Raw genomic sequence first — 25,998 nt, forward strand, 5'->3', positions numbered from 1 at the left:
CTACAAAAAAAAGAAATAAAATAGAAATTATTCTTTCAGTGTGTCAAGAATTAATACAATTTTTTGATTATGGAATACATGGAGTATAGACGATTAATAATTTTCAATTTACCTGATGAGGTTGTTTCTCAGGGCCATGTTTTTGAATTATATTAAAATGATGACTTTTTCTTATAAAAAGTACATAGGACGAAGCTCTTCTCCTGAGCACTTCTCGACAAAACATTATTTTATTTTATCAGAATAGCAAACGTCGGGTATCGTACTAACAAATTTCCTAAAGGGCGTATAATTTTGCATTTGTTTATAACTGTTACCATAGATATTTACAATATGAGAATATTCGATGAAGCTTCGGTAGAAAATTGTTTATTACATATATGCCATTTTTAAAGCAACAATTCACAACGGAGAAACTCCTGATGCACCACTTCTCGTCATATACATACATACATACATACATACATACATACATATTTCACCTACCGCTAAATGTAAATTTCAAAATCCGCAGAGAATCTCTTTATAAGCATGTTATGATAAACATCTTCGATTATCTTATGATTTCTTTGTACTCTTAGCTGCATACACACATGAACAAAATACAGGACGAGTCATGAGGAAAAATCAGAATTATTAAAATTCTCGAAATACATAATTGATACAGTAAAGTGATTCTAATTGAAATTAAATCCAGCATTGTCCCAATACTATACTTATTTAAACCATATACAGAATAGTTACAAATAGTACAGGCTCTACGTTACAAAAAATTCGATCTATTTCATCTTGCATATGTCACGTGACAGTTTAAATCCTGTACCAAAATGCTACATCTTTAGAGCCATGGATGCCAAGAGGGATCCATTCGACACAAATTGTCATGACTATTAGCAGCAGCGACCAGCGTACTAACTTTACTATCTGTTCCGTCGAAATTTGCCAATGAATTCAACCTGGTCATTATTGCCGTTACTGCGCGAGTCACCATGGTGATCAGGAGTTCGCCTTTCATGTCTGCTGGTGCTTGTAATACGTTCTCTGCATCTTCTTGCTTTTTGTTGTGGTCGGAAATTACCTCGTCCCGTAATATGGCTCTCAATATCGTGTGTACTTTGAAGGATGGTTGTACCAAGCAGCGTGCCGTTGCTATTGCACTTGCTGTTAATGGTCCAGATACACCTAATGGAAATGCAATATCAATCAGAAAAGATCTACTATCCCAAAGACTGATACAATTTTTTAAGGAGGTCCTGTCGATGCATGCTAGTCAATTAATCAACTATCGAATCAATTCCATAAATCGATTAAAACAAACCAAACTTTCTACGAAATTATTCACATTAAGTATAGAAATTTGTTTGTAGGTGTTTATCTTTGTGAAATTAGCTCATTTGTACAAATATATTTAAAAATCATACTCTCATTTGACTTTTATTTATTTGTTTATTGGGTCTCTTCTGATGAATCGATTGAGATCCGGCAATTTAATTTGCTATTACTCTTTGAATCATCCGGTAAGGTCACTTTTTATGGTATGTATCGAATTCTAAAGAATTCACGAATCTTTAGTGTACCATTTTTTGCTTCAAAATTCACTTTAAATACGTTAGTTTCTCATCCAAAGTTGAAATTCAATCTCTGTGACCTTTGAGTTCATACATAAAATTTCGTTTTTAATATTACATTTTTTAATATTTTCGTCGGTGACCAACCATCACATTTTGCAACTGAGTTCAGAATTGTTTAATTTATAACCTGTAAACGATTCAGACGTGAAAATTCAAGTAGGTAGTTTCGACAGGACCTCCTTAAAGGAGACTTCTGAAACCAAATTCGAATATTTACTTTTTTTTTTAATAACAGTACATTTTTAGGTAATTGTTTTCCACGTTATATGAGCTTTCATAACTTTTATATATATACTACTACTGACATTTATTTTATAAATAATAATATCGTAGCCGCCATTGAAAACAGCGGAAAAATTCCCTGACTTTTCTCTGACTTTCTCTGACTGAAATCTAAAGTAATGTGAGTAATACAACAGCCAAATTTCAATACTTTATTTTGATTTATTACGATTCCTAGCATGTGAAAAAATCATTCTTTGAATATTGCTTCTTCTTGGAGAAAGTTTTGTTTGTTCTCGTTCCGTCCCTCATTTTCCCTGACCAATTCAAAAATGTCGTGAATTTTCCCTAATTAGCCTGACCGATGGCGACCATGAATATGTTCCCACTTTCTCAGTAATTCTTGATATTACAGTGTTATAGCAAATAATAGAAAAATACAGTAATTCGTCACATCTTGGCACACAGTCTTGGGACAGTTACGAAATGGAAGACTCCTTAATTCTTCGGTTACTCTTTAAAAAAAGTGCAATCTACAGAACAATTGTTGACATCATGGAAAAGTATAAATATTGAGTTTCAATAAAGTTTTTGTGTTAAACTTGACTAACTTATTATTTTCCCGGCCCTTATTCTGTTCACTTTAACCAGTCCTTAAAAAGTCAGCAACCACATACGGAAATCTACATATATTCGAAGTGTCTCGTTACTGTCCGCATTTGCATGTATCAAATAATAATAATAATAATGATGATGATGATGATGATGATAATAGCGTCTTCATTGTCACGATGTTACATACAAACAGTGAGAAACACGTACATAGGTAATTGCTTCGCATTCTGACTCCTTTTGCATTCTGACCCATGATCAATAGGAATCTTTTCGGAATTGCTTCCGGACTTGATGGAATTTCACATTTTTTAAACTAGTACTATTTGATATTAAGCTCATTTTGAAAATTATCAATATTTTGTATTTTATATCCACTGATTTTATACTTATAAACGATATAATATGATGATTTAATCCAAATAAATTAACGAAGATTAGGTTTATTGTACTTCAGTTACAGCATTATATTCAAGCAATGTAATAGAAACGATTAGATATCTAAAAACTATAAAATATTTCACAAACTGTCAGTTAGAAATATTTTTAAAAAATTTGCTTACCTGTACTCGTTAAGAATTCCAAAATATTTGGAGTCAATCGAAATGGAACAGGTCTATTGGCATCCAGCTCTCCGGAAGTATCATCTACGTCAAATTTGAAATAGGCTATGTTTATTAAGCCAGAGTCTTGATGCACGTACATCATATCCGGATTCAGCCTAGTCAGGTGTAAAACGTACTCAGCAAAGCAGGCCAGTGAAAGTTGCAGAGTAAACTAAAAGACAATAACTTACTTGACAACATCTGCTGTAAATATAACTACATATAGTTTAAAAATACATCGTGTTTCCTACCATCTTTCTAAATGTCCAATAATCCGTAGCTGCAGGGAATGTCTTTACTGCCCAATCTCTCAGCATTGTCCTGGCCACCATCGTCGATTGTACTTCCTTCAATATATCCCGCAGGACTTGGTGACTCGCCTGCGCTCCACGTGCCTGTACCGTAGCTAATCTATCATAGTACCTAGCAATAGGAGCATCATGTTCTATTTCTAATTTAGCACACCCTTGCTTATAAATGTCCAAAAGAGACACTGAAGCTGGATTATCCTCCACAAGTCGCATCTGTGGTGAAACTGCAACCACTCTTGGAACTGTAAAGTGCAGAAATCTTCGAGAAGTTTCCTTCTGTTTAGCCAGGTAATGATTAAGCATTCTGAGTAATTGCAGCACACGTTCCTCGCGTCGCGCATCTCCCAGACCAGCGTCGTTCACTACCAAATAGGGATATAGCCGTCCATTGTGTCCTCGTATCCGTAATCTTCGGGCTGCTGTATTATGCCGTTGTACGACTTCAACTCTTGGCATAAACCTTGCTATCCTGACATAATAATGTGAGTGTTTGGGTAATAGGAATTCGCCAGGTAGTTCCACCTCAGCTGTTTTCAAACTGAAGTTACTGAGGAAGCGGCATTTCTCTTCAATCAGAAAAGATTTAGGAAGCTGTTTTGTTTTTCCTTCGAGTATTTTAATCCATTTCTTAAGTTTACTAATCAAATTATGCAACAACCGCGCACCGGGAACAGTGAAATCGAAATCACTAGTAAACTGTCCTTTCATTTTCTGAAACACTGGATCCTGTACAGTCGCCTGTGCCCTACGTGCCAAAGATTCCGACGCTGCAGAGCCAAAAGTATTATTCACATTTTGAGATGAGGATATGTTTTCAATTCCAATACCAAAAGTAGAAACCAGCTTCTTCACAAAATTCAGAGTATGTGGTGTTATGGTAGCCTCACTGACAGCTCCACGATTCTCAAATGCAATAGCATAACACTTAGCTAGTCCTTGTCTAAGTTGTCGTAAAACTTCTTCATACCAGGTCTCACGGAACCAGACCATTTGATCTACAATACCTTCTAGACTAGACAAAATGGTGGGATGTATGTCACGCTGCATGTGCATTATCTTAGAACAACGCCACATCGGTGGAGTAGCACGTATTGGTCCCGTTTCTGGAGCACCCTGTTGCTGCACGTTTCCAGCAACACGACCCTCTGTGCCGTCATTACTCTTTCCTGCTGCCAATTCAGCACTCTTGTACCGTTCTCTTTGTTCTATTTTTAAAGTCAGGTAAAGGGTTCTTATTGAGAAGTAAACTGCCTGTGGGAACATTCTTCCTACCTGACTGAGAAGATTTAATATAACATTACCCTCGTGTCGTACAAGGCACATCAACAGTTGTGGTATCCAAGGTAACCATTGAATGGGTGGAACGCCAACCGCATATTTATCAACAGCTTCCATTAAAGAAAATTTGTCATCGTCATAAGTTAATAGCCATAGCACCTTCGCCAGATACTTCCTGGACTTCGATTCATTTTGATGCCTACAAGCATGAAGGAAGCAAGTCATAGCAGAAACACCAATAGAAATCTGTCGTGCATCTCGTGTGAATATGTGTTCTAAGTAATCTCCCCAGAGTGCCCAAGCTTTGACCAGAGTATCATGGAGCTGTACTGCCGCCGAAAAGGCCTTATTCGCATCATCGGAACGTCCTATCTGAGATAGAAGCATACCCTTCAAGGCGTAAAACTCTGCAGTCATCTCCTTAGTGAAGTATTTGAGATTCGTTGATTCTATAACTTCCAGACCTTCCTGCAGTTCATTCTTTCCTGTCACTGAAGCCATTTGCAGATAGCACTTGACTTGTTGTCTTATCTTTTGGAAACAGTCCACAATAGGTACACTCGGTATCGTATAGATCCTTGATAAGGAATCTAAACAGACTCCAGAAAGATTATGTTTCCTAGCAATCTTCCCAAAATGGATGATCGCTTGTGCCGATGCGTGAACACCCAGCATAGAATGATTCGTTGTTTGATCCTGTTGAGAATCGTAATGGCTAGAAATAAAGGTGTAATGATGTTGCCTCCAAGTGAAGATATCGGACCAGTGACTTAGATCATCAGCGATCACTGGCAATCGATTACGCCAAGTTTTCACAATAGCTTTCATATCATGGAGAGAGGAACTCCTACCATGAAGGAGACCTTGGTGAATTTGCATAGCCTCTTGCAATTCCATTATCTGTTGTGCTGCCTGTAGCAATGGTAGATGAATGTGACTGACAATATGAGGTAGTCTACGCCATTCTCGCATGCAAAGTCCAGAAGCCAGCTCGACATATCGTTCGACAGCAGTGAGATGTTGGTCCTCACTATGACAAATTGCGAGGAATCCACGGTAAAGGTTAACTTTCCAGGCCATTTCTTTAGGACAATTATGTTCAACTTGTGCTAAGGCCTCTTTCATTATTGTCCAGTTTGGAATGCGCCAAGAGCTCTCCAAGATAAGAAATGGATTCTTCTCAGCTTTCTTGCTTCCATAATCCAACAGCAAGTCCCACTGATTAAGTTCCTTGGCACAGCGAATCCAATGCTGCTCCCAGAGAATAGTTTCCCTTTGAGTCTTGAAAGGCGCTGGTGTTGTAGCATAGTCTTGTTTAAATTTGGTCATTGCTACATCATAAGCACCTTGGGCCTGTTCGAAAAACCCTTGCTGCTCTAGTGCTGTAGCTTGCAATGTCTCCTTGTAGTGAGCATGTTTCTGCCAGAGACCAGACCACATATCTTCTTCACAAAGTAGAGAATACATATCGGAGAGACTGTTTAACACTTCCGCATGAGGACTGTTGTCTGGTTCGAAATCATAGCAATCAGATTCACGTTTGTTCTTATACTGATTATTTCCAGTATCAAAGGCCATTTGCTCTAGACTGAAGGTCATTCTATGCCACAAATTGTGTGATCTACCTAGATACTTCATCAAAGCAGGCCTCATGGGTACTGATGGATTGCAATGTGTCATGGCTTCAACAAATGTGGCTATAGCACTCGGATGACAATCCTTCTGTATTACATGAGTTCCACTACAGATAAAGGGCACCATTTCCGCTATAAGTGCATTATGTTGGTGTTCATCCAGAATACTCCAAAGTCTTGGAAAAGTGTCCAACCAAACACGTTCAGCAAGGTTAGTATCCATGTGACACAGCTGCGCGGTGGCTACTAGCATTTGTTCGGTCCTAATTTTTCTAGCATGCTCTAAGAACTCTGCTTGTTTGGCGATAAGTTGCGTGAGGGTAGCTTTTCTCCCACATATTATTTCTTCTGGAACTGTAGCTGGATCCACATTCGACAGATCCATATCTAAAATATCATCCTTAACATCGCCTGATTCTGAGATATCTTGAGGTTCTTCTTTCACTGTCGTATAAATTACAAAGTTTTTATGCTCCTCGCTATCAGCCATATTTATAATTGATGTGACACTGGGTAGTAGTGTATCCTGATTAGTCATTTGTATTTGCGTTGTAGAACTAGCTGTCACCAAGAGAAGCTCGATACATTGTTTTATCCAGTAATGAGGTCCCATGGCGTCCCAACTCTGGCTACAAATGATATACAACAATCTATCATGTAATCTTCTTCTCATAGATCCATCGAATACTTCAAAAAACTTGGCCCTAATATGAGGCTGTATACATCTCAATCCTGAAAGGAAAGCAGGTTCCAATTTTGATGTGAGTTCCGATGATTTCAATGTATCATCCCTATAAACATAATTAACCAATTCAAGGAATTGCCCATTAAGCTCAAGATCATCGGGGAACCGTTTTTCAACATATTGCATCATCTTCACGAGTAGGATAGACTTTTCCCTGAGGCTGGGTGCTTGATTTATTGCTATAGGGTGCTTGTTCTTCATCCATTCTTCCAACATCTTTGTTATGGCCTTCATTACTTTGATATCCTGAGTTTTTTCTATGAGCCCAACTAAAATAGTTCCTATGAAAGATTTACGCATCTCTACACCCATGACTACTACTCTATTCTTTACAAGATCCAAGCTGAGTATCAGAAGTTCACTGCCCACAGGATTAGTCTCAGTTTGAGTGGGATGCAAATGATCCTTTGCCATTCTGTGAAGAACTCTCATAAAAGGGGTAATCAGACGATCAATGTAGCTTTGATTATTTGTGCACGCTGCTTTGAGCGTCATCAGAGTTCCAAATAGGGTACTGGGTGTTGCAGTAGTATTCTTCTCATAAGCTGCCAGTCCATCAAAAATAAACTTACCAACAGTAGTGTAGAGAGTATCAAGTTCTTCATATTTGGAAGCCACATTAGAGGACGTGGGTTCAGTTGGAAATATTGTCATAAGTCGTGATAGTAGACCATGAACCAGTCTAATGACTTTAGTATTGCTACTGGCAATACATGCTCCCAAGCCTCTTTGAAGCGGTTTGCAACTTGCTAAAATCTGTTCTCGTTTCATTACCCCTAGTAAAAATGTCATGAGTTCCAATGCAGTGCATATATTCCCATAGTTCGGTTGGGCATTGTCAACACTCGCAAAAACCTTATCCAGCCAAGCTAACTTTAAATCACAGGACTGTGGCCATACGTCTGGCTTCAGAGCCAGTTTTAATAAAGTTACACACCTTCTAGAAAGTTGTTCTCCAGGGTTACCTTGAGTTGTAGTCGCATCATTCACTTGGCAAGCTAGACGCAACAAGAAGTTCAGAATAGCATCTGCATGAGCCCTTTCTATCGGTTTTGTTGCACCAGGTTCCATTTTTGGTGTAATTAGAGGAACTGTGGTATTGGCAGTAACCGGTTGTGTAGCTAGACGTTTATTCCCAGCAGGATCATCCTGGATTGGTCTTTTCACTGTTCCTGTCATAGTACCTGTACCACCTGTTTCAACATTCTCGGCCTCATCCTTAATTCTGTGTAACTCCCACTTGATAATAACCTCAGCCAATTCAACTGCTAATCTCCTATGTTCTATGGTAGCGGTAGGGCTGAATCCTAATCTCTGAATGGAATTAACCATATGCTGAACCAAGTGATGTCTCACTGGATAGTAAACCTTATAGTGCCTCACTACAAGTTGCAGTATATGAAACAACTGCTGCATAGAGTGCCCTTCCTCAACAATGATTTTTTTAGTCCAATGTGTAAGCATAGTGTTACCGTCCTCCATTCTAACAGGCATAGCAGGTGTAAGAATTTCAAGAGCCTGCCTAACAACATTCCTGGCTTCAACAGCATGAGCCTTCAGTAGACTATGGAATACTTGAAGGACGATCCTTTTGTGTATAGCAAACTTAGCAATAATGTGACTTAGCAATAGATGACCATGATATCGTGTTGCAGGGTCAACGCAATTCTTCCCGAGGAGACATGGCCATGCAAATGTCATCAATCTTCGTAATTTGTTTCCTTGTCTTTTATTAGTTACATCATGGATATGCTGGGAAGCCTGCTCCACCAGGAGACATGAAAATTGTAGCAAAGAAATTCTCACGCAATCAGCAGATCCGAAGGGATTATCTGGATCGATGATTTTACTGATGAAGACCGAAACCACGTTCTCTGGATTGTCTTGATAAGGCATTGGTGCGCCTCCGACCAATTTTACTCCCTCACCGCGTTCAAAACTTGTGGCAAAACAAGGAATGATGATGAGCTGCAACACTTTAGCTTTCAACTCCTGTGACATATTATTCGTGGGAAAGTGTTCAACAAATCTAAAGAATGCACTTCGCTTCCATTCAACTGTATATTCCTGCGCCACTGTATTTTCCAGGAAATCACGAAGAAACTGGAAATCCGGTATGAATCGGTCACAGGTAGCTCTCAATAGTTGGAAAAGCAGATCAATATCATTGGGATGATGGCCAAAATAATGCAGGAGAATTTTGACAATGAGTTTTGGTTCTTTCCAATGACAGAAATCCACACTATCGACTTTCTTATGTAAATTCTGATATTCATCGTTACACCAAATCTGCTTCAATGCCGCAACTAATTGACTCTGTGTAGACAGCCATTGTTCGTCGAATTTAATCAGGACCGAAATGATTCTTATAGCTTGATGTTGTAATTCGCTCTTCTCGGCGTGGCTCAAATTAGAATTTGTTTGAGAATGAGTTAGCAGCATGGTGATTAGTCTGCTGGTGTTATTATGCAGAACGTCCCTAAATGATTTGCCGTCTTTGTGCTTTATTAAAAATTCTAAGTATCTGCTCCACTGTTGGTCCTTTATGTTGTTATCGTGAAGAAAAAGGTTTAGAGTTTCTGTTGGATAGCGTAGTAGGAATCTCATTAGTGGAACACGAAAAGGGCTAGAAGCTTCCACCAATAATGATTTTTCTGTCTGCAAGACGAGTCTGCATAATACATCGATGAACTTCGGTGTGGCAGCTGGAATCTGATGAAATATCCCTATAATGGTAGCAATCTTTTGTTCATTTTCTCCTGATTTCGAAACGCCTTTATGGGCCTGGATGAGATTCTCTAAGAGTTTCTTTAAGTGTTGCAATAACTGTTCACACAAAGTGATGCTGAAGGTACTAGGAAAAAGTTGTGTTAAATAGGAAAGGCGTTTTACACAGTTTAGACTGAGATTCCTGTGATCTCCTAGAGTTAACAGCATTGGCCGCATTATAGCATGTACAGATTCCATGTCAATTTGGAATCCAGCTATGAATTTCTGCATACATTCGAAAGCAGCTTCCTGTAGTTCTGCATTCTGTTTCTCTAGGGCTTTATAAAGAACGCCAAAAATCTTTTCTCTGCATGCAACAATGTAGTGGCAGGCAGCTAATGCTCTCAGGGCTGATTTTCTTAAAGGTATAAGATTCGATACCGATTTGTAACAAGGCAGCTTGTTTAGATTAGCATCCTCTGCTTCGCTTAGGGCAAGAAGCTCTTGAAAAAAGACTTTGTGTTCCATGATGGTTAAATCGATAGTGAATAATCTTGGGTTAAGAGTAGTGCAGAAGGTGTTCCCATCCATAAGACCAATCTGAGCATTGGCTGGTTGATGTCTGAGCAGATGTTTCTTGGGAGGAATCATATCTGCGAGAACCTCCTTATGCGGCTCCATCACCTCTGTAACCGTCTTATTCTGTATTTCACCCAGCAGTCTTAAAGACGCCATAGCTTGCTCTCTAACCATAGAGTGGGGAGAAGTCACTTGTCGCACAAGTTCATGCGTTACTTCATAGAGACTCTTATTATGTGCTTCTAATAATTCTGTGTTTCCATCTTGAATTCCTGGATTCACACAGACCCTTAGCATCTTTTCGAGGTTAGCTTTAGCCATGTCTATGGCACCGTTTGACACTTCTCCTGTAAGATCCATCATAACGAACATAAGTGCTTTAAGAAATACAAACAAATGATTTAGAACCCACTTCGTAGCCATTCTTTCGAATAGGAATTTTATTGCTATACATCCACCCAATTTTGCGTACCACGCCCTCTCGTAGCACAAAGAGCACATTCTCTCTGCAAGATATTCCATCAATGGTAACTGACATGCACGTTCCTTAGTACCAAGAATATTTGTAGCAGTTTCCAGTATCAGAACTAATGCGAGATGTCCAGGTTTACAAAGCTCCTTTTCTTCATGACCCATAATCACGGCCAGCGCATCAATAAGAACCAGTGAATCCTGTCCTTGACTTCTAATTGGTCTGCCAGTCGAGTAAAATGGTCCCGCTTGCTGGGCAATGGCCACCATCGTATAATGTCTAACGAGTGACACCATGGTGCCTAAGACAGAATGCCTGAGTTCCTTGATAGCTGCAGCTACGAATAATCCAGTCAAAGCGGTTTGTTGTACATTTCGGGCTACGATATCAGGACACTTGTAATGTGGCCCTTGTTGATGTAGTATTTTCCTTTCTTTGAAGCTCGGATGCATGAAGAGCTTATAAAGGGTCAACCTATCATCATCCAGCTTAAGTGAAGCGGCTAGATAACAGTTAATCACTTCCCAGCACTGCCGACGGTAGAATGGATCAGTTGCATTAGATTTAAGTGCAGTAAATGCTGTTTCAACAACCTTTTCCACAGAAAAATCAATAGGTTTCGAAGGTTCTTGAAAGTAGGCAATAATAGCTGGTGAGCTTGTTTCTCGATCATTGTACTCAAGTTTCTGTGGTTCGATCATCATTTTTCGATTTCCACCCCCGAATTTACCAAGCACTCTGAAGGCTACGTGTGCCACTTGATCAGTAGGATTTCGAAGTGTTCTCCATAGAGCTTGCATCAAATCAGCACGTACTGGCTGAATATGTTCATAAAGAAAGTCCGGTTGCAGATTATCTACACAAAGTTCAAGAGTACGTAAACCTTGACTGACCAGAGTATGACTTCCGTTGAGAGCAGACACGAGGGGGTCCATAAGCATTGGCAGATAAGGAAGTAGAGAACTAAGACGCACTGGTACAGTCAAGCACAACTCAACAAATAAATCCTTCATATGTTGCTTATGTAAACCTGACTGAAGTCTATTAAGACCTTCCAATAGATTTGGAAGTAATGGTAAGAATTCTTGGTACAGAAGATCATGGGAGCCACCTCCAATAGATCTAAAGAGAGCACGTAGTAGTAGAAAATAATTATATGGTTCTTTAGCAGACATGGCGAGTTCCATAGAGCGATTTACAATTTGATGAAGATGCGGTCTGAGCATATGCTCATTTTCGGCTGGAAAAAGTGAGACGCTTCCAAAGACTAACTTGAATAGTCTTAAATATAAATTACTTCTTTCGACATTAGATCCCATGTCGTCCATTCTTTCCAGAAGGTACTCCACGAGAACTGTGGCGAATATCGGTGAAGTCGTTGGATTGGCCAGAAACGAATTACCTACAATTTGAAGGGCGCAGTTCTTGAAAATACGTTCCACCATGTAGTCTATAGTCGTTGAGAATATTTCTTGAAAAGTCTGAGGATTCATCATTGAAAATACACCACTGAAATGCTCCAAAACTTCTTTCTCTTCCTTCGTCCTTACTGTTTGTGGCTGTGTTGGTCTTCCCGATTGAGTGATGACTCCTACAGCTGGAGGCCCTATTGTATAAATATCAAGTGCCTGAAGGGCCCACTTTACTAGTCTGATAAAAACTAGCGTCTCTTTTGGTTGAAATTGTTTGGATTGCGCAACTTCACCTGATTTGCAATTAGCACAACCCCATGTGATAGTTTTCACACCGCATACCAAGGTTTTGACGAGACTTCTATAATCGGCCACGTTATAATTCGTGGCTTGTGAAGCTGGAAAGCCAAATTTTGACTTGCCACAATCCTTATCATCGTTCAAATCTGTTATGCTTTGCTTAATATCTTCTGTTTTAACTTCCACTCCTGTCAACGTTGGCTGCTTCGCCTTATTCAAAAGAACAGGCATTTGAAGTTTCGTTATCGTTTTAAATTTAAGCACAAAAACTTCCAGCATCCTCATTAGCAATTCTCTTCCCTGATTACTATTCTCTGCATCGGATCTCTGTCTAATGCATTCGACCAAATTTAAAAGTAACTTGCATGACATTGTCTGTATAGTAGTAGGGAGACTTTGATCATGTACATTTTTGCTAAACAGATGAACGGCTCTAGCCAAGTCGCTAAGTGGTAACAACTGTCTAACATGGTGAACCAAATCGGCTAATGTTGAATACGCCAAAGGTCTAAGTGATTCATGGGTAGTCCAACCATGCCCAAGAAGTACATCTTCATCAAACAGCCTTTCCATATGTGGAACAAACTTATTACGTAAATCGGTTGCTAGAATATGTCTGGCAGCTATCAATAATTCTTTACGAAGATGAGCAACTTCCATGGGACAGAGTGTTAGTAATCCCAGCATTCCTTTAACCATCATAGTACTGTGTTGAGACACAACGTCCTGATAAATTCTAATAATGTAAGCCAGGAAGGATAACGTCTTGATCTGAGCACCCATAAAATCTACAAAGACTTCTTTGTTGAAACCAGGAGATGCCCTATGCTGAGAACTTGGTTGTAACGTAATAGTTGTCATAATTAATGGTATAAAATCAGAAACATCCTGATGCACGTTCTGCTTATAAATTTGATACATGAGGACCACTATTATTGGGAGTTCCTGCAGTACTTTCAAGGATAAGACTGCTTTTGGAATAAGATTATACTGAAATAAAAAATACAATTATATACTCCCTATTTTGTAGTTGTTATCTTACTTCAAGTCCTGCTTACACTCGAGAAGATAAATCTTACCGTGACGACAGTTCCATCAGCAGCTTTCTTCTCACTTTGAATAGCAGTGATTGTAAATGTCTCTCTCAACAGAGCCTCTATATTTATTTCTGATAAATCTTTCACCCGTAATGGTGGTCTGGGCTCGAAAATCTTTGGCAAATGTTTAGGCAATTCGCTATATATTGATTTAACGAATTGTAGAAAATGTTGAATCTATTAAAAAAATATTATTTCCAACAATGTACTAATTGTAAGCTTATCGGTAATATGAAATTAACTTTGTACACAAAAACATAATATGAAATTAACTTTGTACACAAAAACATAAGATATTAACCTCAGGATTGAATGTTGGTCTGTACTGCTTATGTAATTCAATTATAATCCTTAAGCAGACAAGTATATTCTCTTCGTTTTCAGTTTCCAAAAGTTTCAGCATCAAACTTAAAATCTGCTTTACGTAAGGTCTCAAGTATTCATTTGTAGGTAATCTGTGTATCATCTCCAGGATGAGTTTTCTAACTTGCTGGATATTATATTCTGATATAAAGTGAGGTTCGCCATCCTGAAGTATCTTCAAAAAAATCTTCATAAGGTGATCCAAAAATGCTGGATATTGAGAGGAGCACATAATAACCTGAAGAAAAATTTAAAGTCAAATACATTGCTCTCCCAAAAAAAAAAAATCATTAAATAACATGCTATATAACAAAATAGAATAAATGATGTACCTCAAAGTTCTCTGACAGTTCCTGAGCTGCCTTTAATTTTAATTCATCCTTGGACCCAGGATCAGCAAGCATCGTCACGTAAGACCGATACGTATTCATCTGGGTTAGCGGATCCGGTGGAGCCATGTTGTTTCAATTAATCTCGTACTCTTTTCTGATTAACAACTATTTATCTATAAATAAAAATTTTTTAAAATATAATTTCAACCCTTTTTGAAACATTCTACGCCATACAAAACACCTGAATAAACTAACATAATTACTAGATACCTGTCGCCATCATATCAGAAACAGCACGATGATCAATGATGGGATTAATTAAAAGCCATCCGAAAATTCACGATAGGTGTTGGATAGAATCAATGGAGCAAGGACAGACCTACTAAGCACAGTAAACAGTCCTTAGCAACCGCAGGGAATAGTCATACCTAATTTTTCACCCCAGAGGTTTTTACTTATTCTCCAGTCGCACTTTGTGGCTAGACTCATACTTGCACTTCATAGTTGAAAAAATTATAATTCACATATAAAAGAAAACGTAATTAAAAACAGTTAGAAAATGATTTATCATTTCATGAGAATTAAGCAATACGGGCATTGCGTCAACAAGTAAAACTATAAATTTTTAGATAGTGATATTAAACATGATTTATCTAACTTAACAGTTCTGAATTCTTTTTTCTCCGGCCTTCCTCATTTCACTCTCCCGCTTTTTGAGCATAGTGTTATGAAGGGTGAAAATCATAAGAGGTTCTATTCGTTCATCCTATAAGACATAAGAAGGTATTGTGGGTATATAAAACACCAAACCTGTACCGTCAGGCGGCAGCGGAACACATAAAGTGTCGTGAAAAGTGGCTAAGACAATGGAAGTAAGACGAGTGCCGGAAGAACCAAAAGTTTGTTATTGAAAACCCAACATTAAGATAATTTTTTTAAAATGGATGAGAAGACTATTGACTCAATTTTTTCTGGATCATTAAAATCATTACCGCCAGTTAGTTCGAAAATCGTGAGAATATTTACCAGCTCCACTTTCACTGGTAAGACATCAGATGTATTTATACCGGCAAATAAGGATTCTTTTTTTCTTTCTATTTTTATATTAGACACGACAATGGAGAGAAACACCCTGATGGCTCAATGCTATCCTAAGCTTAAGGATTATTGTCGAGAAAAGCATGGATTAGAATTTCAGGTAACGTCAAATTTGTGTATGGCATTTGTTTCTAATTTTTGCAAAATTTTGGATTGCGCATTATCATGCAAGCTTCATAGTCACGTGATAGTATCTTTACTTTCTATCGTTTACTTACACTGACATATCGACCTTGAGAAATTGATTTTGCCGTGTACCAGGTACCAAACCGCATTAAACATATATGTTGGCACCTACGTAGGCTCCAAAATGTTATACAGGACGAGAAAATCATTAAATTCATTGTTCATAGGTGGTAGACATGCGATGGGGTGTGCGTGACGAAGCTACTGATGATCATATGACAACCGAACTATGTATGAGAGAAATTGAAAATTGTCAAAGACTTTCTATGGGTCCAAATTTTGTTGTATGTTGATATTTTTCTCATGATAATTGATTCTTCCAAATTTACATCATTTATCACGATTTTTTAGGTTTTTCTGGGTCAAAAATATGGATATCGTCCAATACCAACGTATGTTTTGAGCTCAGAATTAGAGATGTTGAGAACAGAATTAGAAATTCAGGTTATGGATGTGAGTGTTCTTGACACTTGGTATAAAAAAGACAGTAATGCTGTTCCACCAACTAGTGTCCTGCAGCCAATTTCCTCTATTCTCAAGAACTTTAATAACAAAGTAAGTTGACCGAGAATAATGATATTTCAAACAGAATTTTTCTATTTTTGTCGATTGCTTTAGAGAATACCAAAACTACAACAAGAAGATCAAGCTATATGGTGGGACACAATGACAAAGATGCAGAAGCTCTTTCGAAAAGGAGCACAGTCTTTGTACAATTCTGGAAAATTCGATAAGGATACAATGCATAATTACTTCATGTCTGGTAATAATGATAAAATTATTTGTACATTGATAAAAATTAATTCTTATGAAACATATATTATTTTAAATATAGTAACGGAGAGAGAGGTTATTAATGGTATACTTAACGTAAAAAATACAAAAAATCATTGTTTGGCGTATGTACGTTACATAAACAATATCAATCTCCAAAATCTACGAAAAGCCAGTCTTTTTCTGGATATCGTTAACAGAAGTTTGGATAACGAAGCATCCCGACTCTTGGCAGATCTAAGAGATGAAAGATTGCCAAATAAAATTGAGAGTGCCAATTTACAAAGGTCGGTTAGAGAATATTAGAAAAAAATCTGTATGTATAGACACTTTAATTTTACACTGTACTATTATCACTATTTCAGATATACAGTAGAGTGGATCGGAAGAGAAGGTTTGGATTCGGATACTCATGGCGAATATCTACAGCATTTTATAACACACTTTTATAGAAATATGGTGAAGCTCGTAGACCGAGCGATGAGAAAAGAGGATAGCTCTGCTCAAGGGCAGATAATAACAGAAATTTTACAACATCTGCACGCCTGTAACAATTCTGTTAAGGTGTTTTATGGTCGACAAGATACTTTGGAGAGGATTAAAGATTATATGCTACAAGGTGATAATGACAAGCCCTTAGTTCTCTACGGTGAAGGAGGTTGCGGTAAAACTTCTCTACTCGCTAAAAGTGCAGGACTGACAAGCAGCATTTGGTTGGCTACAAAGAAACCAATAAGTATTATTAGGTTTCTTGGTACAACACCAGATAGCAGTGCCCTTACTCCGACTCTTATTTCTATTTGTCAACAGGTATCAAAATAATAACATATACTCTTTTCATTTACTTTATTCAAATTTTAAATAATCATCCTTGATTATAGATCTCTTATAACTTTATGCTACCCTTTGAAGAGATTCCTGATGATTTGGTTCCACTAACAGCCCATTTTAAACACCTGCTAACTTTGGCCACGACTGAACAACCTATACTGTTATTTCTGGATAGCGTTGATCAATTAACCGGAGTCCAGGGTAACAAGTTGTCATGGCTACCAACAAGATTACCACAAAATTGCAAGGTGTGAGAATGAATTAATCATTTAATATTAGGAAGAAATGCATCACTCTTGACATTTAAGATGATCCTGTCTTGTGCTGCTGAGGAATCCAATCCAATAATATCCAGAGACTATTATTTACTGAGACGGATGATAGATACCGAAGAAAGCTTCATAGAAGTCACTGCACTTGGTGAAGATTTAGCAATGGACGTAACCCGAATGTGGATGAAGACAGCTCATAGGGACTTGAACAATTATCAATGGCGACTAGTCGCCAACGCCATAGCAAAATGTTCTCTACCAATTTTTGTAAAATTGGTATTTGCTGAGATTTGCAGATGGAGAAGTTATACCAAACCGGCTGATACTCATTTGGCCAGTACAGTAATGGATAGTATAATGATGCTGTTTGAAAGAATTGAAAAACAGCACGGAAGAATTTTAGTATTCCATGCTCTGGCTTACATTACAGCAGCAAAATCGGGCTTGTCTGAATCAGAGTTGGAAGATCTGATATCATTGGATGACAAAGTCCTAGACGATGTCTATCAGTACCACTTGCCACCAGTCAGAAGGATTCCTCCTTTGCTATGGACCAGAATTAGAAACGATTTGCCAAATTACTTAAGCGAACGTGAAGCTGATGGTGTCAGTGTGCTTAACTGGTATCACAGACAATTTCGCGATACCGCTAAAGAAAGATACTTTAAAAATATGAATATGGCAATGTACTTTCACTCTATGATTGCGGATTATTATCTTGGTATTTGGGGTGGCGGAAGACCTAAACCTTTCAAATATACAGAAATTCAAAGACATAGATTTAATCTGACTGATAAAGAGGGTGTGGCTGATAGAAAGGTTCCGGAGCAGCCATTAGCTTTTTATTCAAAAGAGGGCAAGATTTCAAGATACAATTTGAGAAAGGTATATTTTTTTTACAATAAACCAATTTAAAATAGTAATAAGTAAATTGTGGATAATTGCAGTTTGGTGAATTGCCATATCATTTAGTGAGGGCACGCAGATTTAAGGACTTGTTTGAAAACGTATTATTTAATTACCAATGGCTCCATGCAAAATTGAGTTCCTGCCCGCTCCAGGCCGTCCTCTCAGACTTTGAGGATGCGTGTAATAATATCGACGACCAGAATTTAGTAAGGTAATTGCACTGTATAATGATGAATTGTATATAGCTCATCCATAAGAAGGTTATTCTTTTTCCTTTGTTTTACAGAGAGCTGATGCTAGTGGCAGATGCACTACGTCTGGGAGGAGCAATCCTAGGAAATCATCCAGATATGTTAGCACCTCAGTTGGTGGGCAGATTGTTACCAGAAATTGGTTGCAATATTAATGTTCGCATGTTACTCAAGGCCTGTGACAATGACGGAGCCAAAGATTGCGCGCTGCTGCCACTTTATCATTGCCTTCATACACCAGGAGGACCCTTAAAGGTAATACTATAAAAATTAAACTAAAAAAGGAATTGGGTACTAGCATAACTGCTTTTCAGTATTCTTTAGAAGGCCATCAATTCGCGGTTTTTGGATTTTGTTTAACATCAGACTACAGATATATAGTATCCATTTCCAACCGGTTTATAACGTGGGATTTAAGTACGAGTGATATGACGAGAGATGTTAATCCTGGCATAGAAGGAATCATGCAACAATTGGTTTTAAGTCCAGACAATAGATATGCAGCCGCATTTACTACGAATAATCAGGTAACTTTCAATTTGAAAAACAATTATAGGTATTTATTTATTTATTATTCTTCTTGCAGATTGTGGTTCTAAATACACTCACGAGTGAATTCGTGATTATTAATAATCCTATACCAAATGAAGAGCCTGTATATGGAGTACATTTAATGAACCAGTATGTTTTCATATTTGGAAGGATGGGTTGGTGTAAATTTGATCTGCGGGGTAACCTCCTAGGAAACTACACAAGTCCTGAGGATTCCAATCAATGGCCAATTCTATGTACGATTTCTAAAACCCCTGATTTGATGTTTCATTATTAAATTGTTATTTCTGTGATAGATGTGGAGTATTCAACTCTAGATGACTACAGGATTATTTTTTGGTCAGGAAATTTAGAAGATTCTTCAATGCTTTTACATGCATACAAAAAAAAAGGTGCACTAGACCCCTTCCATTTTCACAGGTAAAATGAGAAAAATAATTAACCTTTCAGTGGTAGTGCGTCTGACAGACCCAATAGATGTAAATTTCTTATGACTGGAAAAAAGACTCATTGGCAGATACATAGAATGTTCTGACAGTTTTTCTGAAATTAATATTTCAGTGCAATGGTGATGACCAACGATAAGAAAACCTTGTACGCCTGTACTATGACAAATGATTATCGTGTGATTAAATACACCATTGATGAAACTTCGTCTTATTGGGAGAATACTTTGGAAATGCCTAGAGCTGATAACGATGAGGTCGAATATTTACTTCAGCTAAAGCTCGATAAGGAGGAGGAAACTCTTATGGCTACTTCTGGCAATGGTTTTGTTATGTGGTTTCTGGAAACCAAAAGTGAAGCTATGGTACTGATGTTACCCAACGGCGTCAGGAACATTAATACAAGAATGCTCTGCTCAAATTCCATTATGGTTAGTGGTACAAAAAATTATGCTGTGGCTGGTGTAAGGTAAGAACTTAAAATAGGAATTGTATTAAACCCATTATTAACAAAGAGACTGAAGATTTTATTAAGGTGATCTGAATAAACTTGTAGAAAAAATTTATACGTTTGGAGTTTGGAAACTTGTGAGCTGGTTAAAATTCTGGATGCACACTTTGCAAGAATTATACAGCTAGAGGCACTTACAATTGGCAATTGGAACAGCGTCATAACATCTAGCATTGACAGAAATGTTAAAGTTTGGAATATTAACAATATTTTTGAACAAGTTCACGTTATTGACAGGCACGAACTACAAATAGATTCCATAAGGTAATATTTACAAGTTGATGTATAGAAATATCGTAATATTATTACGGTATATGATAGTTTAGCAGAGCACTGCAATTTGGCAACTACAGTTACAAGAGGATGTGTCGGTGTATGGGATTTACAGTCGGGAAAACTGATTTCAAAATTGGCAGACAGTCCACTAGGTGCAATAGTTACTCACGCTTGCATCACGCATAATGGCAAGTATGTGAATTCCATAAATAAGTTATGTTTGACTAGATTTACTACAGATTAAAAGATAATACAAATTTGTATAGATGTATAATATCTACGGAGTCAGGTAATGTCCTTATATGGAATAGGATTACAGAACAAGTTCTGTTTAAAGAAGAACAGCCAGGTATCAGACAACTTAGTTTAATACAAGACACTTCTAAGTTCTTGACGGTATCTAGACCAAGTAATCCTCCAGGAGTTGAGAGTGTTCGAACAACAGCAACTCTTGTTGTTAGAAACATTCCAGGTTTGCACAGTTTTTAAAACCAAAAAATTCACAACATACTAATGTGTCACTTTTATAGATGGTATAACAATATTTTCCTTGGAGTACCCTGTGAGAAGTCATACTGGAACACCCTTTAGACAAGTTGTAGTTACATCGGATGAATCACATTTAGCTGTTCCAGCAGCTGACAAGGGTAATAGAGATTGTGTAATAATTTACAGTGCAAAAACAGGTTTGCTGATCAGCAAGTTATCGATAAAAATACCTGGATTTAAAGTAAGGAACAGGAAAATTGTGTAATAAGTTGTGTTGTATTAATGATATTACCAGTACTTTATATTTGATCTGATGTGACAGGATATTGTTAGCATTGTTCCTATGCCAAATCGAGCTCAGTGGATTGGCATAATAGGCTCTGACAAAGGCAGTATTATGGATATAAATAAGAAGAAAATAGTCCGGTCTATACCAAAATGGAGTGGAAATATGAGTAAGGATGGAAAATACACTTTGTATGCTCCTAGTAGGCAAGTACATAAAATTTAGATTCTATTAATTCTGCTGACAAAAAATTAAATATAAATATTCATTGCCTTAACAAATCTCATCTATTGCATTTTTATAACAGGGGTGGACTTGAGCTTATTGAATTAAAAAAGGGTACTACAGTGAAAACATATATTCCCAAAGTTGCAGAGGGTGTATTCACTGTAATTTGTATGTTTAACCGTACTGATGAATATGTATTATATTATCACAGTGGCAGAAAGACTATAAGAGTTTTTCGGTACTGGAAATATTTCAACTAAAGTCATCATTCGATATCAGACGCGTTTATTGATAGATAAATCCCTTATAGTAAACATGGAAAAATATTCTCTTATTATATGGACCATAATGCATCAATCTACCTGTCTGATTTCGGATGACAACTATAAACATAAGTCCGTATTCATAACTCGCTCTTAAAGTCACTAACAGAGTCGCTTGTAGTTAAAAGTCACTAAGAAAAAATTTAAAAGCGCGCTATTAGCACTAAAAGCAAGTTCTGAATACGGGCTATAGACATTATCATAAACACAGTAAGCATCAATGCTACCATTATAGGGCATCGGACTGTGAAATGATAGCAAACTACAGAGTTCAGGCAGAACTCAGTGCTATAGACAGTACATATGATGGTAAAGGTATTGTTTTAGGTACTGTTGATGGTTGCGTATCAGTCTTAGCTATAGCAGATCCTCAAAAATCTGATATGAAGGATTATCTGGCAAATCTGCCTTCAAGAGATGAACAGGTAATCAACCAATTTTAAATACATTATAACGAAACCAATTAGTAGAACATAAACAAAGTGATAACTATATATAATTTTAGCAGTCTTGCTAAAAAATTTAGTTATTAAAAACGATTGAGTAATCATGAATTTCAGAATGTTTCCTTCAATACAAAATTAAAGGTTAGGGCGCATTTTTCCAGTGTGTAATACACATAAAGTAGACAATATATCTTATATAAGGATTTGTACGTAAGTACTGCACGACAATTAAGTGATAATTAATCATGATATGATTATTGATCAAATCATAGCAAGCAAAAATTAACTCACCAGCATAATGGTTAGAATCTCGTGGATAGATTGAGGCTACTGTTCTTCCATATGCAGTACACTTATTCTCCGTAATGTCACATTTTTATCAAGAGTTAAAACGCGCACGTAATATACACTATTCTATTAGAAACAAAATCTTTCGGAGAAATGGTAAAATTTCAATACGCAATGTCAAACTTAAAACATTCGACAATCGCGGACCGGCAAATTTGCGTTTTATTATCGTTTATACAGTTCGCATTACACATAGGGACCCTAGACCAGTCTCACTACTCCTGCCATAGTTCAACATAATGCGCGAAATTTAAAATAACGAAAAATAACTTTAATTATCGTGCAATTTCAGTGGAAAAAGAAAATGGAAAAACAAAGAGCTGCCACAAAATTCAAAGCAGCAGCACGAATTGCGCGTGTAACACAGGATCTGGCAAAGACTGTAAGAAACGTAAATGCCATTTCGGAGGTCGCAGAAGAAACGGATGAGGAAGCAGAGTAAATAAGTTTCTTTCGAAATAAATGTCACCGAGGGAATACTGGTAAAGAGTATTAGTCCTCGTGTATTCTGTTTCTAAAATTAAACTTATGATAGATCGGCCCCCTCCAAAACTTCGATCTACTCCGGATTCAATCATATTTTCGGTGCCTACTAGGCTCGGTAACTGTTAGACAGAAAATTCCATAAGGCGAGGATCTTTTACTAGTCGTTTGTCGGTGTAACTACTTTAACGGTAGAACGATTAATAGACTATTAATATATGTATAATAACTGTCTGTATTAATATATAATACATATGTACGTACGGCATATAAAGCATGTAACCAGAAATACTTTACAATGAACTAAAAAATAAGCAAACAGCAAAGATGAGTTTTAAAGGGTAAGTTATAGAGACGAGATTATGGAATTTATATTATATTTATTTGTGTCTTTTCATGGAGATGTTCTTTATAATCTTTCAATCCCTTCGGCAGGCGCAAGGCGCGTTCGGGCGACACGAGGCGCACATGCAGTAGTATATCTCTAAATTACACGGGATCAAAACGTACTGTGTAACCCTCACGTGAGCCAAGCGATTATTCTATTTATTCAAAAGACACTTGTTATTATTTATATATTCATTTCAGCATGCGTGAGGATAAGCTCTATTGTCGTTCTACACGTGTTACCTCGCACTCGAACACGCCTCGCGCGATAACATTTCGCGTCTCGCGCAGTAGCCTTGCCATTCATTCGATCTATCACTTTACCATCCTATCAACATATACCATTTTACTTCTCCCCACTGCCATGATTCACTAGATACTCCGTCTCTCTCTCTTTCTCTCTCTCTCACACACTTCCTTTCTTTTTTGGGTATATCCTTATTAAATACCCTTGCACCGTTACCCATCCTGCATACGTTGAGAAGCATTAAATCTCAAGTATCTTTCATAAACAAGTGAATAGGTGACTTGAAGAGATTCGACCGCTTAATTTCTAGATCGTGGATCATTGATCGTTATGCCGCGGTAACGGCAGCCGTGTACACTCATCAGAGAGACGCTATCAGAAAGCGAAGATGACCAAGATTCCCGCGAGCAACTATAACGAAACCATTTAACAATCTCGTGCTGCGAGATGTGCGAGAAATTCGAGCCGCTTCATACGGGACAATTGGTGGTTTTCATTCGCGTATATCGTAATCGTCTTCACGCCCTGATTATTCACGTCCGATTGATTCGAAAAACCTGCATAACGCATTCGTAACAATATACAATTAAAAACTAGTGTGCACGCAGACATACGATCCTTATACCGATGAATCCATATTGGTGAATCCGACGAACCTTTAAAATAAGGATCGATTCTCGGGTATTTGTTATTTTTTATTTTGTCGATTCTTTCTTGTTTTCGTTATTAAGTCGTACCAGTCAACTATGAAATATGTTGTGGTCTCTTGGACAATATCGACTGAACTGTATTACAGAATAATACTATCTTGCAAATTCATTTTTTTTTCCATCACATTCTCTGTTTCGGTTGGGCGTTTAGCACGATACACTCATCTAATTCTTTTTATATTGGATGCATTTCTGTTATTCATATTTGCACTTCCTATTCGAATGAACTTCTGGACACAGTTTGTCCCTCCCACCTGTCCCATTCTTGCCTACCAACCTTACCCCATTACATCCCATCCCATCAAATTTCGCCTCCATGCCCTCTTTTCTCAACATCTTTGCCTCCTCAAAATTATTTCAGCTCTCCTTTGCCCGTATTTTCATTTATTAACAGTGACCCTTTAGATTTTTATTGCGCGCTGCTACCTTTCTGCGTCTGTCGCTGGACTTGCGACGGTTGTTGCTGCGTTTCCGCTGCGGCAGTATCTTTCATGTGTTTTTCCACCTAGAACAAAAAATGTGAAATTTCTTGGATGATAGCTCATAAAATAACAGCGAATAGATACTAACCACTTTTTTCACGTGAGTATATGCTTTAGAGTCCTTATCACCCTGGACATTTTCAACTTTGTATGGTGGTATTATAGTGACATTGTCCCAAACTACAATGTTTGGGCCGTTCCACGTTATCTCTTGGATTGTTTTGGAAATAGCAATGAACAGTTTCTGACCCTCAGGAGATACTCCAGCCTGCAGAGCTTTTACCATCCTCTTCTTCTCCTCAATCTGATTACGTACCCGTGTATTTAGCCTTTGTAAATTAAGGCTCTGTGGTGGTTCATTCGATGTGGGACTAACTTCCCTTTTTACTTGGACGTCAGACACCAAGGATAAATTTACTATGTGCACATCGTTCAGTGATGCTCTCCCACTAGATGATGGACATTCTAAGAATATCCCATTAAGGACAAATTATTGTAAATATTTAACATATTTATCTATGACCATGCTCCTCATACAGTTCAAAAATAGCTTATGATATGTAAATAGACTGTTCATAGTATCCAAAAAAATCTACTATCCTATTACCTTTAACTTACTTATAATATCAAATCAATCCGGTCAGAACCTAATTAAAATAATATAATAAATAATTTGTTTAGAAATATATGAACAAGTGTAACCGACGCCTCACAAGCCTTAACACTATACACAGTGTGGTTAATCGGCTGACGAAACTAACCTGACTTCGATTATAGAACGTGTGTAACATAACAAACGACAGATAGTCGTAAAAAAATTATGACAGAAAATCACAATAACCTGATATAATGAAAGCAATTAATGAACCAAGGAATTACAGGCTCTCCAAACAATAGTTATTTACACCCGTAGTACCCTGGTGGTGTCGGGTACACTATAGGGAGGTCGCCCGTAGAAAGACTTGCGGTCAAACGATTCATGCGAATACGTGTCAAAAGGATACTTAAAATCAGCATTTTTGTTTGTGGATCGAACGCCAATACTTCACCCTCGATTTCCTTGTTGTAACATGTCTTACAAGCCACCGTACTCCCAATGCTGAAGCAATCGCTAACGCCGGCCATTTTTGACTACAGAATCTAGCACACGCTATCGCCACC

General features: G+C 37.6%; 3 protein-coding genes across 9 annotated transcripts; 1 reads left to right on the forward strand and 2 right to left on the reverse strand.

Moving 5' to 3' along the window:
- Positions 1-353: 353 nt before the first annotated feature.
- On the reverse strand, positions 354-22,955 carry LOC107270991 (transformation/transcription domain-associated protein). Of its 3 annotated transcripts, none has more exons than XM_025088249.1 (8): positions 22,472-22,955; positions 14,573-14,681; positions 14,303-14,475; positions 13,909-14,208; positions 13,590-13,784; positions 3,322-13,500; positions 3,029-3,242; positions 354-1,182 (listed from the first exon to the last, which is right to left on the reverse strand). In XM_025088249.1, the coding sequence occupies exons 3-8, from the start codon at positions 14,426-14,428 to the stop codon at positions 839-841; spliced, it is 11,358 nt and encodes a 3,785-aa protein (XP_024944017.1). In that variant the 5' UTR covers positions 14,429-14,475; positions 14,573-14,681; positions 22,472-22,955; the 3' UTR covers positions 354-838. The 3 variants fall into 3 exon arrangements, with proteins under 3 accessions (XP_024944017.1, XP_024944016.1, XP_015602005.1); XM_025088248.1 differs by having other exon boundaries at positions 14,558-14,681; XM_015746519.2 differs by lacking the exon at positions 14,573-14,681.
- On the forward strand, positions 14,707-23,412 carry LOC107270993 (NACHT and WD repeat domain-containing protein 2). Of its 5 annotated transcripts, XM_015746523.2 has the most exons (24): positions 15,243-15,345; positions 15,412-15,500; positions 15,754-15,870; positions 15,938-16,141; positions 16,205-16,349; positions 16,422-16,647; positions 16,726-17,170; positions 17,242-17,439; positions 17,500-18,348; positions 18,411-18,583; positions 18,659-18,878; positions 18,938-19,150; positions 19,210-19,411; positions 19,472-19,595; positions 19,737-20,090; positions 20,178-20,396; positions 20,454-20,600; positions 20,675-20,880; positions 20,939-21,138; positions 21,220-21,389; positions 21,491-21,649; positions 21,970-22,159; positions 22,295-22,390; positions 22,821-22,953. In XM_015746523.2, the coding sequence occupies exons 1-23, from the start codon at positions 15,243-15,245 to the stop codon at positions 22,346-22,348; spliced, it is 5,007 nt and encodes a 1,668-aa protein (XP_015602009.1). In that variant the 3' UTR covers positions 22,349-22,390; positions 22,821-22,953. The 5 variants fall into 5 exon arrangements, with proteins under 5 accessions (XP_015602007.1, XP_015602010.1, XP_015602009.1 ...); XM_015746521.2 differs by lacking the exon at positions 22,295-22,390 and having other exon boundaries at positions 14,707-15,345; positions 22,821-23,412; XM_015746522.2 differs by lacking the exon at positions 22,821-22,953 and having other exon boundaries at positions 22,295-22,509.
- Positions 23,372-25,998, reverse strand: LOC107270994 (protein LSM12 homolog A). Its single transcript, XM_015746526.2, has 3 exons — positions 25,842-25,998; positions 24,926-25,302; positions 23,372-24,860 (listed from the first exon to the last, which is right to left on the reverse strand). The coding sequence occupies exons 1-3, from the start codon at positions 25,960-25,962 to the stop codon at positions 24,765-24,767; spliced, it is 594 nt and encodes a 197-aa protein (XP_015602012.1). The 5' UTR covers positions 25,963-25,998; the 3' UTR covers positions 23,372-24,764.

This window comes from Cephus cinctus, unplaced genomic scaffold (assembly GCF_000341935.2).
Source record: "Cephus cinctus unplaced genomic scaffold, Ccin1 Ccin1_scaffold0860, whole genome shotgun sequence".
In the NCBI taxonomy this organism is placed as follows: domain Eukaryota; kingdom Metazoa; phylum Arthropoda; class Insecta; order Hymenoptera; family Cephidae; genus Cephus; species Cephus cinctus.